Source organism: Pempheris klunzingeri, chromosome 15 (assembly GCF_042242105.1).
Source record: "Pempheris klunzingeri isolate RE-2024b chromosome 15, fPemKlu1.hap1, whole genome shotgun sequence".
Lineage (NCBI taxonomy): Eukaryota > Metazoa > Chordata > Actinopteri > Acropomatiformes > Pempheridae > Pempheris > Pempheris klunzingeri.
The window spans coordinates 20,617,911-20,639,885 of NC_092026.1; the positions used below are offsets into that span (position 1 = coordinate 20,617,911).

A 21,975-nucleotide genomic window follows, 5' to 3' on the forward strand; every position below is an offset into this window, starting at 1 on the left:
GTTGAGATTTAGCTCTAATTGCTAACTGTAGTCAAAGCGTCTAGCCCATCCAGTTCTTGGCTGATATCGACTCTACATGGCGTTTCATTTCTCTATTTGCTACTTCTTTCTTCTTTCACTCTCTCAGTCCTCAGCCATTTAATTTCTTTATCCTTGCATTTCTCCTTTCATTTCCCCCCTTCTTCCTTTTTCTCCTTAATCATCTCATATCATAAATTGCACATTTTGGCTCTCACAGTAGGAATCAGCTTAAGAAATTAACTTGTTTTTTTAGGGCATTTTTGTCCCTTTTAATCAGATTTTAAAGCTTTTTTTATGGCCCCTTTTCACAGGCAATTTTACTAAATGATGAAAGATCTCTGCGATGCTAATGTATTAGCGTTGCAAATATCTACTGGATTCATCCCAGCGAGATTTGTTTTAACTTTACCCTGCTGTTAACAGCTGGCCTCATAGATGATTGTGCCCAACCCATCTGTCTTCCATTCCACACTGCTGATGTTGATTTTGTTTGATTTTTTTATTATATTTTTCATTTATTTTCTATTTTTTTATAGTGTTGGTTGTTTCATTTTTTATTGCTGCAGTCGTTTGCTGTTTTTAGCCAAACCTGCAGGGACGGTGCTGTTGGTCAGCTGGTTAGTCACTTTGGTCCACACTGAACATCCAAGGTTTTAGACAGACAGATTGCCGTTAAATGTTGCACACATATTCATGGTTCCCAGAGGATACATAATGACTTTAGAGATCTTCAGATTTTTCCTCTAGCTCATCAGGTTATCACCCCTGACGTTCAGAAGAGCAAAGACTTATCCAAGCAGTAAATGTGAAGGTCTTCTAGTTAACTTCCCAACTGTAGCCCTTTCCCTCAGATAAAAGGCGTCCCGTGTATTAAACCCAACGAAACTACAAAACTTGTGAGATAAATCCTTTGTGGCAAATCTTTGGATGTTCAGTGTATGTAGGGCACTCATAGTTTCAAGCACTGAAAGTTTAGTTTTGTTCCTTTTTAAGGAAAAAAAGTATTGAGTCAGTCAAGTTGACTTGAATGTCACAACAATTATGGGTTGTAATGGATTTTACACATTCATATCCCCCATATTTAGTGCTAATTACCAATTGTTAGGATGTTATCACACTAAGCTTACAAACATGGTGAAGCCAGTTGAAAAAGGCTCTGGTATCCACTCATTTTCCTCTGACACACGTCCAACAAAGCCATTTCCCCTGCAGACCCTCTCCTCAGCACGACACTGACTCACTATCGCAGTGAATGACTCAACATGATTACAGTAACCGCACAGAAAATTCTCATTTTCCGTAATGAAACAAGACAGACACATGACACAAGACACTGGAGAATGTGACTCATCAGTCAACACAAGCCATGGAGGACAAAAGCTGCACTCACAAGCTATTAAGCTCCACATGAGAAGGGTGACATACAATAAGAAGATACTCATTTGGTCAGAATTTCCCCTTCCTTTCTTTTTTAAGAACTTTCAAGAGCATTGTTGCTTCAAGCCACCATTAATTTCTGACCATGGGTGGAAGGCTTCTCTGTGAGGATGCTACAGAAAACAAAGGCGCCTTTGACGAGCCTAAAGGTCAGCTCGGAGGAGGCTGAAAATGCTCCGTTGTGTTGTGATATTTCTGGGCAATGCATGACAGCCAGACAGCGTCCTGCTGGGCCAGATGATTGCCGCCTCTCAACGCTCACATTTACCGGCCATGTCCTCCATTTCGCATCCTTGAAGATTCGGCATCCTCAGTAAGCCCTCGCTCGATCTCCTTTCCTACTGCATTCAGCCACACAAAATCAATAACAACACTTGAATGCTATTTCTCTGCACTGAGGGGGTATGGCGCACGTCAAGCGTAATGGTTCACTGCGGTGTAAGTATGTCTTTTCCTTAAGGGACAGCGCCGAGTTGGGGAAGGGAGGGTGAGAGAGTCGGGTGAGGAATTAGAGCCGATTTCATGCCCCCTTAAGACCCATGTGAATTTTAACCACTAATTATTGCCTGTGTTACCCATGGGCAGCGAAGGGCTCTGAGCGCTGACTGCGAAGCCAATCAAGCCAGCCGAACTGCACAGTCTTTTCCAGCTACCATCACATAGCGATAATGTGTGATTCTATGAGTCCTCTATGGCTTTTATACATCCCTGTTAATTATTTAATTACACGCTGTTGTGCTCAGTCCTCAAATGCTACTGTTTAGTGCCAGGCTTCTGGCTCTCACATGATGTCCACACAGCCTGCATAACACTGGAAACACATTTTAAGTGGCGAGCATCATGTTTATTCAGTCCTTGAACCAACACCAGGACACTGTCTAGGAACACAATGTCTCACCCACCCAGCCCACCTCCCTTTGCTCCTAAGGATACCGCCTTCCCAGGTGGTCTGGGACCAAGCTGCCTCTCTCTTTCATTCCCCCACCACCTCTCAAGGTTAATCCCTGCAGCTCTGACAGCCATGTTTTTCCTTGGGTCAGGAAGCCAGGCAGGGTTAGCGGTGGGCAGGCAGTGATGGTTCATCCAGCCCCGTGAAGGACAGGCTCCCTGGAAGCAGAGGAGGGTTCGGATGCCGACAGAATGAGGAAACAGAGGAGGGCGGCCCCAGCTGTCTGGGTCGTCGCTCTGGCAGGTAGAGCAGAGATGTGACTGGCTGTTGTCTGTCTGCAGTGTTTTTGTACTTTTACTAGGCCACTGTGGATGGATGGACGGGCTTAATGAAACCAGGGCAGGCTCCCGGTGTGTGCCACAAGTAGAACAAGGTTACTCTTCATCCCTCTTAGGATGGAAATCTAACTGTGAAATGAAAAATGATTTAGTCGTTTTGTGAGCTAATAAGATGGTAAGTAGATAACTTACCGGCTCCAGCTTGTCAAATATGAGGATTTACTGCTTTTTTCCATTTGCTCTGATCATATATTTGTTTCCTGGACAAAACAAGACTTTTTTTTTTACTTGAGTTTTATGTTAAGAATTTTCTTTATTTTCTGACATTTAGGAACCAAAGGATTATCCAAGTCAAGACAATTTTATTGTATTATAGCCCAATATAACAAATCGCAACGTTGCCTCAAGGGGTTTACAGCATACAACATCCCTACACCCTTGATTCGAATAAGGAAAAACGTTTAATGGTGAAAAATAAAATAGTACTCATACTGCTGATATATGGTCATACCTCTGCATTCATACACACTAAATGACTTATTTCTGTTTTGAATGTTTAAATGTGTTTTCAGATGTGTTAGTGGACAGGATGTGTTCTACTGGTTGCAAAGATCTCTGTTTGAAAGTGGAATCTCAAAGACAAAACTCACCTGCATTCAAAATCTTACTTGAGTACAGAAGTATTAATAGCTAGATGTAATTGAAGCCCACTTTGCTGATAATACTGATATGCTACTGTTGGGCCTTGCCGCATGGCTAGACAAAGAGCGGCCTACATGTACCTGGAAAAGCCTAACAAAGGAACAGACGGTGAACAAAGGGCCATAAAATAAACGGGCGCCAAAACTTGTCGGCATTGCCTCCAATAAACTCAGGTAGGGGGCGTGGCCTGGATCCAACACCAGGAGTTCTCATTGGGGGAAAACTCCCCAAATCCACAAGGAACTCCCAGTACGGCCATGACATCACTAAACGTTTATAAGCAGTGAACACCTAAGACACACCGCCTTTCCACTGTAACGTAAAGTTACTACAGGGGGTGTTTTCTGTTTGGACGTCTTTCCCCTTTAAACCTAGGTAACAGCCTTCCCCACACTCGCTGGACGAGCAACCGGCTGTTTTCGCCCCGTTTTGTTTTTTTGGTTTCAGTTTCGTTTTTGTGTCCTTCACCGGACTCGTTAGGATCCTGAGGAGAAACGCCGAGCAACCCGCGGCTTTTCCCTCAATTTTTACCTGCGGAAGGGAGAGACAGTACGCTGTTCTCTCCAGGGAAAGATCACGAACGTTCTTCTCCCTCTAAGTCGACTCCCGCTGCTCCACGCTGCCACACGCGGACCAGCGCGCCGTTCCCCGCTAACACAGCGACGCAACGGACCCTTTCCTCGCCGCCACCCGAGCCGGACCGAAACCCGCCAGGCGTGCAGGATTTGCACACTAATCGCTCGCGAAGCGATTTCAAGTAAGAGGCATTGTGTCTGGGCAGAGACAGATAGGATTTAAGTGTGCTACCTTTGCTTATAAGCTAAAGTGCCGGACCGCCGTGTCCCGTGTTACAACTGTGTGTTTGCTGCTGTTGTTTTGTCTCCTGCGTTGTTTTGTGCGTAAGCCCACGCGGGGACTTTGTTGTGTTTATAACCAACACGTGGAGAGTCAGTAAACGTGAGTCTATCAGTTAAAGGACCAGCGCCACCATCGGTAAACAGAGTTTGCTGATCGAGCCGCTGAGTGATAGACATACGGTTATTGTGCGCTCCTGTGACGGTTAAAAACCAGATTTTCAGTGTTTTGTGTTGAATGCTTTCCTTTCCTCTTTCTTCCTACTAACCCACATTACATTCACATACATACACGCGTTCATACCGTCCCTTACAGGCACGATCGGCGCCATTACAGAGTCCAACTCTAGAGTTCAGACTTGTAATTACAGCCGCCATTACACTGTTAGCAGTCAGCCCCTAGTGTTTAAGCTCGTAACTACCGCCGTTACAACACCCGGCAGCATCCTGCCCCTAGTGTTAAGGCCGGTAAGTACAGTAGCTATTACACACTTAGTAGTGCCCTGACTCTAGTGCTCAGGGAAGGGATTTCAGTCTCCACTGTACTCTCGTTCCCTCTAGTCACATCTTGCGAGCGTCCGCCATATTGGGGTGACGTATTCACGCACGTGATTGCGTCACCACTCTGCGGCCTCCTCCTTGCCCCCCCCCTTTTCCCTTCACACACACACACACACACACACACACACACACACACACACACACACACACACACACACACACACACACAAATACACACACACACACATGCTGGATGCTTGTATATATATCTTGTTTTGAGTGTTAACAATTTGTACCAATAGCTGCTTTTAGATAGTTGAATAGCAGATGTTTATTTGAACTAGTATTATTGATCACAAATCATTGTGCTTGTTGAATAAACTCTGTTATGCATTTAAAGAGTAGTTGTTTGTGATTACTGTGCATATATTTGTTGTGGTAACAGCTGGTTGAGATAGTCAGTGCTCGGATTCATGCCTTTCCACTCACTTTATAAATGTAAGATAGTAATTTAAATATCGACATTTTTAAGTGAGGCCCCTTTTTATTCACTCTTATAAATGTGAGATAGTGATTTAAATGTCAACATTTTGAAGTGAATAACCCCTTTTGAGACTGTATTCCAGTTTGTTATTGGACCCTGATACCAGGGTGGTGCCCCGATATTATTAATTAATAATTAATTAATAACTAATTTTTACTGATATCGATAAGTACACTGATAAGTGCTAAATCTTATTGATAATACTGCCAATAACTAAACTAGCTCCATCCAGTGCACAACAAATGGTGCCCCGTGTGAGGCTATTTAGTACCAGCTTTATTGCAATATTTATGCACAATAATTAAAGTTGTTAATATAAAAAAAAAAAATTTTTTTTTTGTTGAAAATTTGGATTTTCAGTTTTCTTTTTTTTTTACCAAGCATAATCCAGCTGTGTTCTGTGGTTTGTGTTGTGTTTAGTGGTTGGTACTGTTGTTTGAGGAACAATAATAGCACATTATTGTTTTAAGGATTGCTAACTCATTAACACAGCTAGAGCTCTTCAGAGTTGTTGATGACATCTCACACATCCTAACAGAGTAGGGTGTGCCAGAGCATTGTTTTGCACTGTTACGTGTACACTTAGCAGTGTTTGTGTAAGACACAGGTTGAAGCCTCACCTGTGCATCTACAGCAGCAAAGTAACCCATCACACTATTAGTCAGAGCTACTGGGCATTTTCCTAGGTAAAGCATAGCAAAATGAGCCATCCCAGTGAGCCGAGAGCTGACACTTGTGAGTCAGACGACCCAGCCCTGCAGGATGTGGTCGCTGGTCTCCTTAACCTCTCTACAGCAGAGAGAGACCATCTTAATCATTACAATGTTAAGACATGTGATGAAAAGCTGAAGGAGTTAGTGGAATACATTAACCACCCCACCGGGAAACCTGTGCGCACTATCCCGGAGTTGTTAGGTTTAATAACCCTCCTTCATCAGCGTAAGTCTCAGCTATTAGCTGAGCAGCACCAAGAGCGGTTAGCTCAGCTGCAGGACAGCCATAGGGCTGCGCAGCAAGCAAACGCTAGCCTGCGACAGGAAGTTTTGGCTGCCAAGTCTGAGGTTGCTCAGACACAAGAAACTTGTGTTCAGTTGCGATTAGATACAAATCTCTTGCATTTACAACTCCAGGCTGCTCGCAGACGAGCAGAACCAGGAAGTGAACCCATAGTCACCCAGGTAGGGACAGCCATTGACAACCCAGCCGACGCTGACTCAGACCCGGCAGAAGACCCAGTCATCCAGGGTCCAGACCCAGGACAGCAGGATCTGCAACGTGAAGTAGCTCGGGCAAGGGGGGCTGTCCCACTTAAGAACCTTGATCCCAGACCAAGTACCCATGCCCTCCAAGTTAATTCAGGTGGCGCATCTAGGAGGCATGCAGCCTACAGTGACAACACCACTGACTTAGTCACCTTAGATAGTTACAGAGGACCTCCGTTGCCTCGCTCAGCCGACCCAGGTGCCTCTTTCCTTGTGCAGCAGTCCCTCCACAGCCGCACAACCTTAAATTTTTCCCCGCCACATGGGCGGCGGAGTTACTTTGAGCCCCCACAGTCTGAAGCGTACGCATCACATAGTCTGCCCCCGCGTCGTAACCGCACTCTTTCCCCATCACGCAGGGAAAGTCGAAATCGGTACCGCCATGCTGACTATGGTGACCTTGTAGACTCCGATGACTCAGATGGTCCAGGTCCACCTCGAGAACAGGGTCTGCGCACACGCCAGATTGAATCACTTGCGCGAGACATAGAGCGCTTTGATCCCAGCAGTCGGGAATCAAATATAGACGATTACCTCAGGGAGATAGACCGGTGCTTGCTTGACTTGCCTCTTCCCTCCTCACGTGAGAAGCTCAAGCTGGTCTGGAAGACCACAGCGAGGAGTGTCCACGTCTTCATGGAGACACTCCCGCCTGCCACTCGTGATCGCTACTCAGCTCTCTGTCAGGCCCTGCAGGAAGAGTACTCTTTGTATGCTGACCAAGCATCTGCTACTCTCAGTGCTTTTGCAATCATGCAAGGGAGGCGAGAACCCCCAAGAGAGTACTATAGGCGCCTCAGAGCTGCATACTTTCAGGGACGTAGTGCCCCTGGCTTGGAGGAGGAGCAGGTTTTCAAATCCCTGTTCCTGCACAACCTCCATGACAGTCTAAGATACGATGTCACAATGCAGTGTAGAACCCGTGATCTTAGCATGCAGGAAATTAGACAGTATGCCCAACTGGCGTGGGAGACGCACGCACGTCCTGTGAGAAAACACGAGGACGATGCCAGAGTCCTGGGGATCCAAACATCAGGAGACGAGCTGGCACTTGAAGGCAACGAAATGCCTCATGCCATGGCCGATCCTAGAAATAGAACCCAGGGACATCAACCTTTCCGCCAGCAGAGCAACCGACAGCATCATAGGTTTGAAAACCAGACATACTCCCGAGACCAGAGTAAATTTAAACGAAATACTTTCCAGCCAAAGCGGAAAGTTCAATTCGAACGATACACCACACAAAAGGGCAGGTATACAGGGAGAAATTCAGAATATTCCGAAGAGCCATTTCACCAACAGGAAATGGAAAACTGTATTAGGAGATGGGTGACTGAGGCAATAAAACAGCAGATGCCTCATAGCCAGCCGGCATTGTCTGACCCCGCAGAGGGATCTGACACAGAGCCTCCATTAACATGACTAGGCCAGGCGCCCCTTTTCCCCACTGCCAAAGGCTACGTGGTAGGATGGGAGAGGGAACACAGGGGGGCGCCAGAAATCACCACTCCGCATCTCCCAGACTCCCACTTTGTGACTTTCTTGGGCAATCTTGTCCGTCAGGGGAATTCAGTCATTAGCACCCTCCAACAAGCCACCAAGCAGGCTATGGTGCAACTGGCTGTCTACTCAATTGATTATCCAAACTATGCCCATCACAGTTTCATCCTACACATCACCATGTGGAAGGAGAATGACATGAAAAGTGACTGTAACAAGGAAGTAAAATTCTATATCCCAGGCCTCCCCCAGTCATTCAGCCAAGTAGAACGTGCTAACCGCACCATAGTTAACATATATAAGACGTATGTTAGTAGTAGTGGCAAGGATTGGGATGTGAAACTCCCCTTGGTGCTAGTGGCCATCACACTGCACTGCTCCATGGGAGTCACTCCCCATGAAATGATGACTGGGAGAGAGATGACCCTTCCGCTGCACCTCCGGTACCAGCCAGAGGACGTCAGTGTTACAAGTGCCTCCATGCAAATCAGATTAAGTCTTAGGGACCAGCCTCAATCCAAGGAGAAGAGAGAAACTCTACACCCGAAAGGGGGGAGCGGCCTCCACTCCTGGAGGTAGAACCTACACCCAGGAATTGCAGGCTAGACTTCCTACTGATCGTCACACCACAATTGGGCAACCAGTCTGTCACCATCCCACAGACTTGCTCCAAACCATCACAAGAACAAGCCACTAACCTCTAACAATCTATCCTGTCCTTCTTTCCTCAATTCTTTTAAATTCATTTTTGAGAAATTGCAAAGAAGCAGCAAAAGATTGTAATGTTGACTTGTGAATGTGTTGTGATTGAATAGGATAGTCAGTTAGATGATGTCTGCCCAGACAATGCCTCAATGTCTGCCCAGACACCACTGCCTCATGAACCTCATGAACTCAATGGACTGTTTAATCCTTGTAGCTGTTTCAGGAACACATGGACACATGGACTGCTGGCCCTCTTGGTTGCCCTAAAGACTGTGGCCGACACCCCACTCTTCAGGCCAAAGGGGGGATGTTGGGCCTTGCCGCATGGCCAGACAAAGAGCGGCCTACATGTACCTGGAAAAGCCTAACAAAGGAACAGACGGTGAACAAAGGGCCATAAAATAAACGGGCGCCAAAACTTGTCGGCATTGCCTCCAATAAACTCAGGTAGGGGGCGTGGCCTGGATCCAACACCAGGAGTTCTCATTGGGGGAAAACTCCCCAAATCCACAAGGAACTCCCAGTACGGCCATGACATCACTAAACGTTTATAAGCAGTGAACACCTAAGACACACCGCCTTTCCACTGTAACGTAAAGTTACTACAGGGGGTGTTTTCTGTTTGGACGTCTTTCCCCTTTAAACCTAGGTAACAGCCTTCCCCACACTCGCTGGACGAGCAACCGGCTGTTTTCGCCCCGTTTTGTTTTTTTGGTTTCAGTTTCGTTTTTGTGTCCTTCACCGGACTCGTTAGGATCCTGAGGAGAAACGCCGAGCAACCCGCGGCTTTTCCCTCAATTTTTACCTGCGGAAGGGAGAGACAGTACGCTGTTCTCTCCAGGGAAAGATCACGAACGTTCTTCTCCCTCTAAGTCGACTCCCGCTGCTCCACGCTGCCACACGCGGACCAGCGCGCCGTTCCCCGCTAACACAGCGACGCAACGGACCCTTTCCTCGCCGCCACCCGAGCCGGACCGAAACCCGCCAGGCGTGCAGGATTTGCACACTAATCGCTCGCGAAGCGATTTCAAGTAAGAGGCATTGTGTCTGGGCAGAGACAGATAGGATTTAAGTGTGCTACCTTTGCTTATAAGCTAAAGTGCCGGACCGCCGTGTCCCGTGTTACAACTGTGTGTTTGCTGCTGTTGTTTTGTCTCCTGCGTTGTTTTGTGCGTAAGCCCACGCGGGGACTTTGTTGTGTTTATAACCAACACGTGGAGAGTCAGTAAACGTGAGTCTATCAGTTAAAGGACCAGCGCCACCATCGGTAAACAGAGTTTGCTGATCGAGCCGCTGAGTGATAGACATACGGTTATTGTGCGCTCCTGTGACGGTTAAAAACCAGATTTTCAGTGTTTTGTGTTGAATGCTTTCCTTTCCTCTTTCTTCCTACTAACCCACATTACATTCACATACATACACGCGTTCATACCGTCCCTTACAGGCACGATCGGCGCCATTACAGAGTCCAACTCTAGAGTTCAGACTTGTAATTACAGCCGCCATTACACTGTTAGCAGTCAGCCCCTAGTGTTTAAGCTCGTAACTACCGCCGTTACAACACCCGGCAGCATCCTGCCCCTAGTGTTAAGGCCGGTAAGTACAGTAGCTATTACACACTTAGTAGTGCCCTGACTCTAGTGCTCAGGGAAGGGATTTCAGTCTCCACTGTACTCTCGTTCCCTCTAGTCACATCTTGCGAGCGTCCGCCATATTGGGGTGACGTATTCACGCACGTGATTGCGTCACCACTCTGCGGCCTCCTCCTTGCCCCCCCCCTTTTCCCTTCACACACACACACACACACACACACACACACACACACACACACACACACACACACACACACAAATACACACACACACACATGCTGGATGCTTGTATATATATCTTGTTTTGAGTGTTAACAATTTGTACCAATAGCTGCTTTTAGATAGTTGAATAGCAGATGTTTATTTGAACTAGTATTATTGATCACAAATCATTGTGCTTGTTGAATAAACTCTGTTATGCATTTAAAGAGTAGTTGTTTGTGATTACTGTGCATATATTTGTTGTGGTAACAGCTGGTTGAGATAGTCAGTGCTCGGATTCATGCCTTTCCACTCACTTTATAAATGTAAGATAGTAATTTAAATATCGACATTTTTAAGTGAGGCCCCTTTTTATTCACTCTTATAAATGTGAGATAGTGATTTAAATGTCAACATTTTGAAGTGAATAACCCCTTTTGAGACTGTATTCCAGTTTGTTATTGGTCCCTGATACCAGGGTGGTGCCCCGATATTATTAATTAATAATTAATTAATAACTAATTTTTACTGATATCGATAAGTACACTGATAAGTGCTAAATCTTATTGATAATACTGCCAATAACTAAACTAGCTCCATCCAGTGCACAACACTACATATATCCAGTATGGTAGAATTTACAAGTACGAATTTGTAGAAGAAACATGGACTTGTGTAGCTTTTTTTTTTTTTATCTTAAAGTGAGGTTGGCTTCTTGTAAAAGTCAAATGCTTTTAAGTAGTGCAGCTCCACAGTATTGTCACCATAAAATGTGGCACAGCAGACAATGAGTGTTTGATTTTGTGCACAACAGACAAGCATTTCCTAAAAATTTCTGCTTTCTTGTGTTTATTTTTATGTGTCCGTAAGACTAAAATAGCCCAATAGTAACCAGAATCCATGATTTAGTTTTGGATGTTGATTGCTTTGATCAGGTGATGGGAAACACTTTTAACAAACCCTTACACCCACAGTTTAGACTCAGTAAATCTTTTAATTATGATCAAAGGTGTTTTGTTGTGTTAGAGAGAACAAAGCCAGCAATTTCAAATGCATAAATGATAGATTTGCTTTGAATTATAAACCATTTATTACATGAATCATTGAGCAGAGCAATTTTCACTGGAGTTTTGTTGAGGATACATTCATTTTGAATGAAATTCTCAGCATGTAGGAGTCAGGAGATGCTCACAGCCAGGTCTGAGGTAAACTACAGTTTACCTCAACTCCATCCCCTCAACTCAAACCACCATATTGGATGGGTCACGTAATTCCGGCTGAAATGGAGAGCCTTGTCCGGGCCATCCTGCCTATTTCTCGGTAATAGCCTGACCGTGCTCCCTGAAGAGGCCAATTTTGGCCAGCAAGGCCCACTTAAATTCTCTGTGAGACAGAGGAAGAGAGAATAGGGTCTGTGGAGCCACTTAAAAGCCCCTGGGTGAAAATGGGATTTCTGACCTGCTCCACTGGTGCCGCAGCTCCACAGCCAGATTGGCTGTCAAGGCGCTGCCAGGTGGGAGAGAGAAGGGCGGGGGAGATGGGATGAATGGATGGATGCTGCTGCTGCTGCTGTTGATGGCGTAGACCGCCAGGACCTCATTAGCTCAACATTTCATCAAACACAATGGCACCAGGGTGGCTCTCGCTGACTCCATATATCTCTTTCGCCATCTTTTCTCTTTTGTTGTTGTAGCCGCTCCGTTTCTTCTCCTTCTGTATCCTCCTCTTCCCTACCTCCTCATTTCCCTCGCTCCATCTTTCTCCCACTGCTCCTTAAGGTCTCATTAACTAGATGAGCCTGTTCTACTGGTAATCTGCCACTAAGTCAAAGTCAGCCGATGAGGATGAGGATGATGATGATGATGACACATCTTCCCCCCACACACATCCAGCTATAATCATTTGTTCTTGTTAATGCCGTGAAAATGTAAATTTGTCATGGCTATAAGAATGTAAATAACCACCGTATTTCTGCCTGGGAGATATTTCAGGGTGCATTAGAGGGCTGCCGGGCCTGGTTTGCATATCATTGATTTTCAGTGCAGGGGCCTCTGGAGGCAAGAAAAATCTCAGACACACCCACATGTACGCATGCAAAGTACATGTGAAGCAGCCTCTCAAGCATGTGGGGCAGCTTAACATACACAAATAGATCCATGTTAATGATTTATGTGCACACACACAGTGCAGAGAGAAAAAGAGGCCACATACTTAAATGAACTACACGTACACAAATGTATGACTTCTAATATTGTCTCACACAGTAGTAGGGGGTAATTGTACGACTGCGTTTAAGAATAAAAAGCAGAAGAATAATCAGGACGATGTCGAAATGCATTGTGTTTTACAATTACAGCCAGTATAAGTCATTTAAATGAACAAAATGCGTCCTGCCTTTGGAACAGGCCATGTACACACATTTAAGATGCACCGCTGAACTATTATTTTAAACTTAGATTAGTCTATTTACTGACATACAGTAGAAGAGTAAGAAGACAGGCAAATATTGAAAAATGAATCAGCCATATTTAGAAAATATGTGACAAATTTATTTATTTTTGTAGATTGTAATGCACAGAATATAAATCATAAAAAGGCTCTCTGCAATCAAGCATAATGAAAACAAAGAACAATATAATATAATAATATTTTGCATTGTCATGTATTATCATTTCAAGATAAGTCAATGACGAAAATAAACCCCTCAGATGAGAAATAATTAACATGTATATTCGCAAGTACATACATGTACTAGACATATACTGTAGGTTCTCATGTACACACACACACATTAGCACTTACATGAAACAAACAAAATGAACCTGCTGTTCAGCCTGGAAGCATCATGTGGTCCGTTTCATCCACTGATTTGATGCACTGATGATTTGTTTGCAATCAGTATGATAATAAGTATCTTCTGGTTGCTCACTGTTATGTTACCAAAGCAAAATCACTTCTTTTTTTTTTTTTTAAGTACTAAACTGAATCTTGTCCAAATTTAATCCACACATTCATCACGTGTATCTTTCCTGTATCGAATATATTAAATACTAAATACTTTATAGGTTCACATTTGACAATATGAATTTTCGGCATCAGAGCTGTTCTTTCGGAGGTAAACACACATTACTTTGTTGTGTGCAACTGAGAGAAAGATTTAAGGTGAATCCTTTGTAAGACCCCGGGGTTTCCACCAATCGCAAAGCAATATGACAAGCTACATATCCCCAGGAGGCTCTGTCGCTACCCATTTGTCAACAAAGCATTTTCTGCCTCAAACACATAGTGATGCTCTTTACCAAAGATCCCCTAGGTGTGCATTTCTGTCTGCTTTGCATATTCCTCTACAAACTGGGGCTAAACAGAACTTTCAGAGCATCTTTGACTTCTGGAAAAAAAAAGTGTTTTTAGAGTTTATAACAAATATGCAAAACTAACATACATAACTAACATAAGAATTCAGCTGGCAGTACTGCGGGTGCTTCTACAGGGAATGTGGAAGCCAGATATTTTGATGCACAGTTCATATTTGTATGAGAGGTTTTTTTTCCCCTCCTGTTTAGCTCATTTTATTCCTTTCTTGCTTCCATCAATCAGCCTCTCAGGATGCACTGCCAGACCTGTGCCCTGGTGACCAGCTCGGGTCATCTCATCGGAGGCGGTCGAGGTGAAGAGATCGACCAGGCCGAGTGCGTCATCCGCATGAATGACGCCCCCACGTCCAGGGGTTATGCCCGCGATGCCGGCCGCCGCACCACCCTCCGCGTCATTGCTCACTCCAGCATGCAGAGGGTCCTGCGGAGCCGCCACGAGCTGCTCAATGCCAGCCAGGACACAGTGTTCATCTTCTGGGGCCCCAGCAGCTACATGAGGCGTGACGGGAAGGGCCTGGTGTACAACAACCTGAGACTGATGAACCAGGTGCTGCCCAAACTCAAAGTCTACATCATCTCTTGGCAGAAGATGCTGCAGTTTGACGAGCTCTTCAAGAAGGAGACCGGCAAGGACAGGTGAGGCAAATGTGTGCAGCAGAGTCGGGTACAATATGTGGCTTAGTTTAGTGCATAAGAGCTTAGATTTCCCCTCAGGACTACAAAAATCTATGAGCAGTATTAACAAAATGTTTGTTTGTGTATATAAGTGACTGTTTGCTAAATGAGAGGTTTCTACTGTATGAATACACTCATTTTATTTGAGCCCAAGGAGAAGAAACAGTGTTCCAACATAAAACCAGTCCCACAAATAGAAGATTTGTGGTCACAATTAGTTCCACACAGTTACTATGTGACAATACACCATCACTTGTCCTGCAATCAATCCGTTTCTAATGCGGTTAAAGGGTTGGAGCTCCTTTAGCAACAACAAACATTTCAGTAATATTCCAAGTGCACTCAGTAAATCCTACCAGTTATTAGTGCTTTCTGCTACAAACCGGTCATTTGTACCCTGAAAGAATCATTCTTGTACACAATTAATGCCCCCATTTTTAAATCCAAGTACAACTAATGAACTTCTAATTTCGCATATTTGTAGCTTATAAATTGCTAATAACTTTGAGTCCCCCACTTGTGTTACAGTCCTTAGCTTTGTTTGTTGAGGAACGCGTTTCATATTTAAATGAATCATAGTTCACACACCAGGGGACACTGCAGAAAGAGGTTAAACTAAGTAACCCATCATTTCAAAGTGTGGTTGTGAATGCTGAGTAGTTCTTGTGTCAAAGGCCATTAACACAGCAACACAGTCCTAACAGTTGCAAATACGGGTCTTTCAGTGCTTGCGATAAGCCCTAAAATCAAAGGTGTGAGCGTTGGCTGTTTATCAGCAGGCTGTTGCATTCACAATCTGTGTTGGTTTTCAAAATCAAGCTAGAAAGACATCAGGAAGTAAACTCAGGAAGTAAACATTGCCATGAAAGTAAACGTTTCAATGAAATGTGAATGTGTTAGTTTTATGCATTAGGACGGCTCTCAAGTCTCAGATCTTTGAGTTTTCTGCAACTACTATTTCAGAGAGGTGAATGCTCAATATGAATAGTAATGTAACAAACAGGAAAAAACACCCATCTCATCTGCGTTGCGTGTGATTTACAGATGGTTTAGAAACAGCGGCCCTGAGTTTTTGTTTTAGCTACCTTCTCTCAAGCTGAACGGTGATAAAAGGACTCGAATTTAATGAGTCCAAGCCGAGTTGTCTGTCCCATGGCCATTAATGCTTAATGAAAACGCGCCCATTCACAAACGCACTCTGTGTCTCTCTCTGTGTTTGTCTGAGCATTCGTCAGTGACAGAATCTAACTTCAGCTTGAGATGGATGTGAGAGGAGAAATTGCTCAGACATCCATCCTTCAGGATCTGTGCCTTCCATCATGGTAAATGTTTGCAGTGAGCGAGCGGCTTCTGTTGTACTGTTATCCTTTAGAGCATTAAGCATTAATATCTGTGAAGCTTATTTGGGGTCATTTCTGCTCTTTGGAGCGTGGGAAGAGAAGGAAAGAAAGCCTAAAAGTACGATTTTTTCATCTTTAGAATGTTTGAGAAAACTTTAGAGGGAGTTATTTGTGTGAAAAATTCGCACTAAGTTTGTGAAATATCTATTTATACCTAATTTACAAAATGAATCTTTTTTTTTTTTTAAGGATTGGGAGCCTGTGTGAGCTGCATTAATAGCAGAGTTTCTGGGTAATCAACTGTGCTTTCAGCAACCCTGCAAGCCTGTAATTGTGATTATGGGTTATGCCATTTCAGGGACGATAATTAAGATGGTGTGGGATGTTGTCACATCCACCCATTTTAATAACACTAGCAGAGGAGCAATGAAAAACAGGTGTCCCTGTGTTAAATTGCTAAGCCAGAATGAGCCTCAACTGTTGATTAAAAGCAAATTAGCCTTTGAAATAACTTTTTTCCCTTCTATTCAGTGTTTTATGTTCTTGTAATGCTTTATTGTAATCGCTAACAGCCCCACGTTGTTGCACTGTCAGGTTTGTACTCGATACATTTGGGTCGAGGAAGCGATGTACTTGCTCAGTTACCAAAGCATCGCAGGTTTGATCCCTTTTAATGGCAAACCTTCCTGCTGCTGAAAAAGCTGAAAAAATGTAGAAGTAGAATCAAGGGTTTCTGGCACAACTTCACCTATTTTCAAGGTGCATGGAGAAGGGAAAAGGTCTGAGGAGGTCAAAGCTCAAGCTATACTTGTAGTTTACGAAATAATTCTGCTTTTTGACCAACACATTTCAGCTGTGGCCTTCATCGAAGACATCAAAAGCATGAGAAAAAATGCCAAGCGAAAGCCTTTGCAGTCCTGGAAAACTGTTCTGTAGTGACTTACACCCAGGAAGGCTTGAAAGAGTCAATTAAAAAATAGTCAAAATAGAAGGCCTTTGATAAAAGTAGAGATATGACACATTTATTTACCCAGAATTCACTGCTACTTACAATGGATTGTAAGAGTAACCTCCAAAGGCCACGCACACCCCAGTTGTGTTTCTGTTTTTTGGAGACATGCTGGGACATGCGAGATGTCAACCAATTGCTTAAATGAATAATACAAAATAGAAATGAATAATAAAGGTGTCGTTTGTCTCACCCTGTCAGGTACAACAAAGCTAACAGAAGGATCAGGGACATGTTCGACCAAAACTAAGTGCGTTTCCATGTAAAAGTTTTTATGCACAAAAAAATCCTTGAAATATCACACAAGTTTTTATATTTGAATGGTGTACGAATAAAAAGAAAATCCAAAAAGTACAGTGGAATGTGTAATTTAGCTCTATTAACCCCTTACTGCCTGAATTTATTTACAATTATATAAAAAAATTAATTATTTGTGTTTTTGCATTCAAGCAGATGCTAAATTAAGTGGAGATTGCATAGAATAGTACAATATAATAATAGTATAATAAAATATATATGTAAATACGCATAGAATATATATATATTTATTATTATATTTATTTATGTATGCATCTATGTATATATAATGTACACATAGAATATGCATCAACCGGCATTAGTGGGATACAGAAGCCACCTCAGCTGCATCAAGACCAGAAGAGGTTTGAGGCGAATTCGCGACAACAGGCAACAAGGGGTTAAAGAGACGACAGTGCTCATGTGGGGATTCTTGAATCCTTAATTTTGAAATCCTGGATCGTTGGGTCTCTCTCTTAATTAAAGAGTTTGGTCTAGACCTGCTCTCTTTATGGAAAGCGTCTTGAGATAACGCTGTTATGAACTGGCGCTATACAAATAAAGATCGATTGATTAACAAAATGGCGGCAGATGCATGTGTGTGTGTGGACTGATGCGGAGACTGCAACCTTCCTCATAATAATGCGTGAAACTAACAGAAATGTCACATTTCCATCAAGCTCTCCACAACGTTCCCCTTCACTTGAGGTCTGACCGGCACTCTTTTAATCCTGTCATCTCCTTTCTGCAATGGCTTGACGGCACATGAGTGGAGAATTAGCACACTGGCTGTGTATCTGGATATTGGCACAACAACAGTGGACGGGACTGTGAACTAATTCACACAGGATAAAGGTAAAGGCTTAAATAAACCCTAAACTGCACGAGCCTGCTTGTGATTCCAGTGCGAGAGAACCTGGATTAGAAAGATCTTTTTTCCTCACAAGAGTGCACTGATGATGATGTTCAACAGGTGTTTCAGCATTAACTAATTACTCTTAATCACACCTTCCTGTGACCTTTCGCCTCTCAGCGGTTGCATAACAACATTATAATAAACTCAGTGACCGCACGCCTGCTATTTAGAAATGAAATGCAAAGCAACAACAAAAACCCACAGAGCAGCATAATTCTCACTCTTCAGCTCCCGTTTTACACTTTTTTTTTTTAAAAAGAACTCTTGACTCATTTCATCATGTGTTGAATCTATAATATTATTCCTGTTGCTCTTATTTCTCAGAAGAAACGGAGCGGTCTGCCTGCAAAGGGCAAGTTGTTTTCTTGCATTGAGTGTCATTATCAGACACAAGCTTTGTTTGAAAGAAATCTCACTTTTTAATAGAAATAAGATTTTAAGACTCGGGGATCAACACAGAATTAAACTATTCATTAAAGGGATATTTTTGGTAGGTTTACAATACCAAACTGTGTAAACACGAGGAGCGGCACTGTTCTCCTTCACAGCGATAAATCCGTCTTCCCACTCAAAAGCTTGCTTCCAGTCTTTTGAAAAGACAGCCATTGAAGCTGAGAGCTTGACATTTCACATCACATTATTCATCAGCATGTTCATAAACAAGAAAATGAGGAAGACTTCTTAAGTGAGATTAGCTGCATGCCTCCTGACTAAGACCTCCGTGCATCCACCATAGATTGCTTGGTGACAAAATGTTGTGCTTTGAACTTTGAAAGTTTTCTAATTTGCAAAAGGACTGTGTGTGTGTGTGTGTGTGTGTGTGTGTGTGTTGTCATATTAAAGCCCTGTAGCCATGTTTGCGTATCACAACAAATCAGCGTGTTCCAGACAACCTGGGTCCTGTCTTAATTAAATGAGAAAATGAGAAGTCTGTTTCAGCTGCGATAGCATCACTTTGGGTCGACGCTGTTGTTTGTCGTAGGGACGGACTCTAATAAAGATGGAAGTTCAGTGAACGTGCTCTGTGACTATTCATCACTCCGTCACTCAGTGCAGTGCAGACGGATTGACTCAGGGGGGGAAAACCGCAGTATAACAGCAGGAACTGACCATTTGTAGACATTTGTAAACGCTACATTTCTCCAGCAAACACATTGTTGTTATATTAAAGGTCGGACTTTGGTGTAATCATAGAGGGATGAAGGAGGAGAGCTGTTATTTGCTTCATTGCCAGACAAGAACAAAACTAAGGCTGCGTTTGAAATCGCTCCTGACTTATTTCACAGAGCATTAAATTTACCATTTTATTTGAGTGTCCAAAGTTAAGTGTGAAATTTATTCTCTACATATTCCGCAAATAAAGCCCCCTAATGTATGGAATAGTATCCATGACGTACTCTATTCTCTGCTAACAGTCCCACATTTTTCCATTTTATAGATGTGAAAATTACAGTTGAGTGACTCCTGTAAATAATGATAGTGTCCGCAATCACAATGTAATGCTCACTGTAAGCTCTCAGTGTAGGGAATGAACAATAAGTGAACCAGAGAGTGATGCTGTGATTTTTCTTTTTTTTCACCCCATGCCAACAATATGTGTGCATGCTAATGTGCTAACTCATCTGCATGCTGGGCTAGCTGACTGTGGGCAGATTAACAGAACTGGCATTTTGTTACCTGAATGTGGACGTTGGTTCACAGGTTTGGAACCAGGCTGACTTTGACCTGTTGATGGCGAAAAGTCAATAAATGACCAAAGACACTTTGGTCATTTATTGACTTTTCGCCATCAACAGGTCAAAGACGGGAAATTTTCATGGGTCCACTATAGACAGTATATAAGAAGTGGACATAGACGCCATGAAGTCACCCAGTGGTTTGTGAACCACTGTTTTGAAGCCTTGAGTTTGGCATGTTGGTTGCAGACATGGCCTGCCTCTGATTGGTTAGTCACAAGGTAATGGCCTGCCTCTGATTGGTTAGTCACAAGGTAATGGCCTGCCTCTGATTGGTTAGTCACAAGGTAATAGCCTGCCTCTGATTGGTTAGTCACTAGGTAATCCCACCCTAAAGCATTCTTATGCTTTCCTCCAAATGGGACTATAAGTTACTAAATTAAGATCATGGTGTATTGTAGAGTTGAAGAGACTTGAAACTAGCGATTAAGACCATAAACTCATTAGGAAAGTGTTTACTTACTAGAAGTTGGGTCAGTTTCTTAAAAGACTTTTTGCATTTTTTTTTTTTTTTTGCAGTACAGTCTGACTTGTTTTTGTCGCCCCTGCTGGCCATTAGAAAGCATGTAGTTTTAAAGCACTTCCACATTGGCTCCACTTTTCAGACCCTTAAAGCTGCGTCCACATCCTTTACACAGTCTATGGCTCCCAGTTCCCAGAAACCAAGACACCAAGTACCCAAGTCAGGTCAGGTCTAAATTATACTCTGTAAAAGGTCTATGTAGGATTCCTTGCTATATCTGTAGGTGTCAGGTCTGTGTGTCTAGTACCCTGGTGGGGCAAAGTGGGGCAAAGTAGGTGCCTCAGAAATTGTGTTTTCTTTAATATGGTGGTGCTACTTCCGGGGTTTTTGTCTCTACGTTCACATCCCTTTTGGATGAGGTTGCTTCTTTTGAAAATTACTTTGTGCAAGATTTTCCACAAGTATGTTTAGATAAAAATCAAACTGGTGAAAACCTCTAGATCAGATTTATTCCGTGTAGAGATCTCAATATCTAGACCAATACTGCACCACCATACTAGTGCGTCTGAAAATACACAGCGGTATGGACACAAAGCCTTGCCAACCTGAGACCGCAGAGTTTATCTTCTGAGTTACTCCCCACACCCCCACCCACATACCCACCCAAAACTCCTTTTAAGACTTGGGAACATCTCCTCACTCCCCTACAGCTTCCCAGGAAGATGTGTTTCAATTCCAGCATCCCCAAGCAGGGGAAATGTTCAAAATACAAATGCTAAACAGGCTTTTTATTTAGGGATTTTTGCCTGACGTGTATTCCACACACACACCCCCCCACCCCCCCACACACACACACACACACACACACACTGTTGTCTCTGTGAGGAAATAAGGGAAAGAAAGTCTTTTCCTTCTCAAACAAACAGGTAAACCCTCCCCTCCAAATGTGTCACCCTCATCAACCAGAGGCGAACAGGGTGTCGAGATGCCTGCCTCGTTGTTCTTGTCAAGACTTTCCTTATCGGGCTTTGTTTTCTCTGTCTTGCCAAGCTAAAGGCTCGGCTGCTGTGGATGCTCGTGTGTATGTGTGGGAACAGACAAGAAGCAGTATAACAAGCTTTCTGAAAACAGCAGGGTGAAGAGGTGGTCGAGAGATCAGGAGCTCATCCTGTCAAACTATGCTTAAGGAAGAGTTTAAACCTCCGCCTCCTCACTCTAAGTCACATCATTTTGAATATTATGATGGTTTGTCCTAAAAAAAATGTCTGTTTCTAAATGTTCTTAAGTTTAAGTTAAATGAAAATGTGCTTTTCAGCCTCACTAGCAGCTCAATGGATTGCATTCATGATCTTTCTGTCAGTTGTTCCACTAGTTTGCCAAGAGACTTATAAATATGGCACAAATATTCATGGTACCAAAAGGGAAGGAATCTGTATTATTCTGTTGATCTCCTGGCATTTTGTCCAGCACCATGAGCAGGCCAGAGCTTTCACCTATCCAGTGAACATCTCAACATACACTAGATGGATCAGCACCAAATTTTGTTTCGCTGATCGCTGTGTTTACTGGCAATTAGCTGACATTAACATGCTAAACTAAGATGCTGAGATTAGCATTAA

General features: G+C 43.4%; 1 protein-coding gene across 1 annotated transcript in view; it reads left to right on the forward strand.

Annotated features, from left to right (window-relative positions):
• Positions 1-21,975, forward strand: part of st6galnac5a (ST6 (alpha-N-acetyl-neuraminyl-2,3-beta-galactosyl-1,3)-N-acetylgalactosaminide alpha-2,6-sialyltransferase 5a) — a 47,070-nt gene that overhangs the window by 18,002 nt on the left and 7,093 nt on the right. Inside the window, exon 3 of the mRNA XM_070845474.1 lies at positions 14,144-14,556. Coding sequence (XP_070701575.1) covers positions 14,144-14,556 — 413 coding nt within the window. The remainder of the gene's footprint in view (positions 1-14,143; positions 14,557-21,975) is intronic.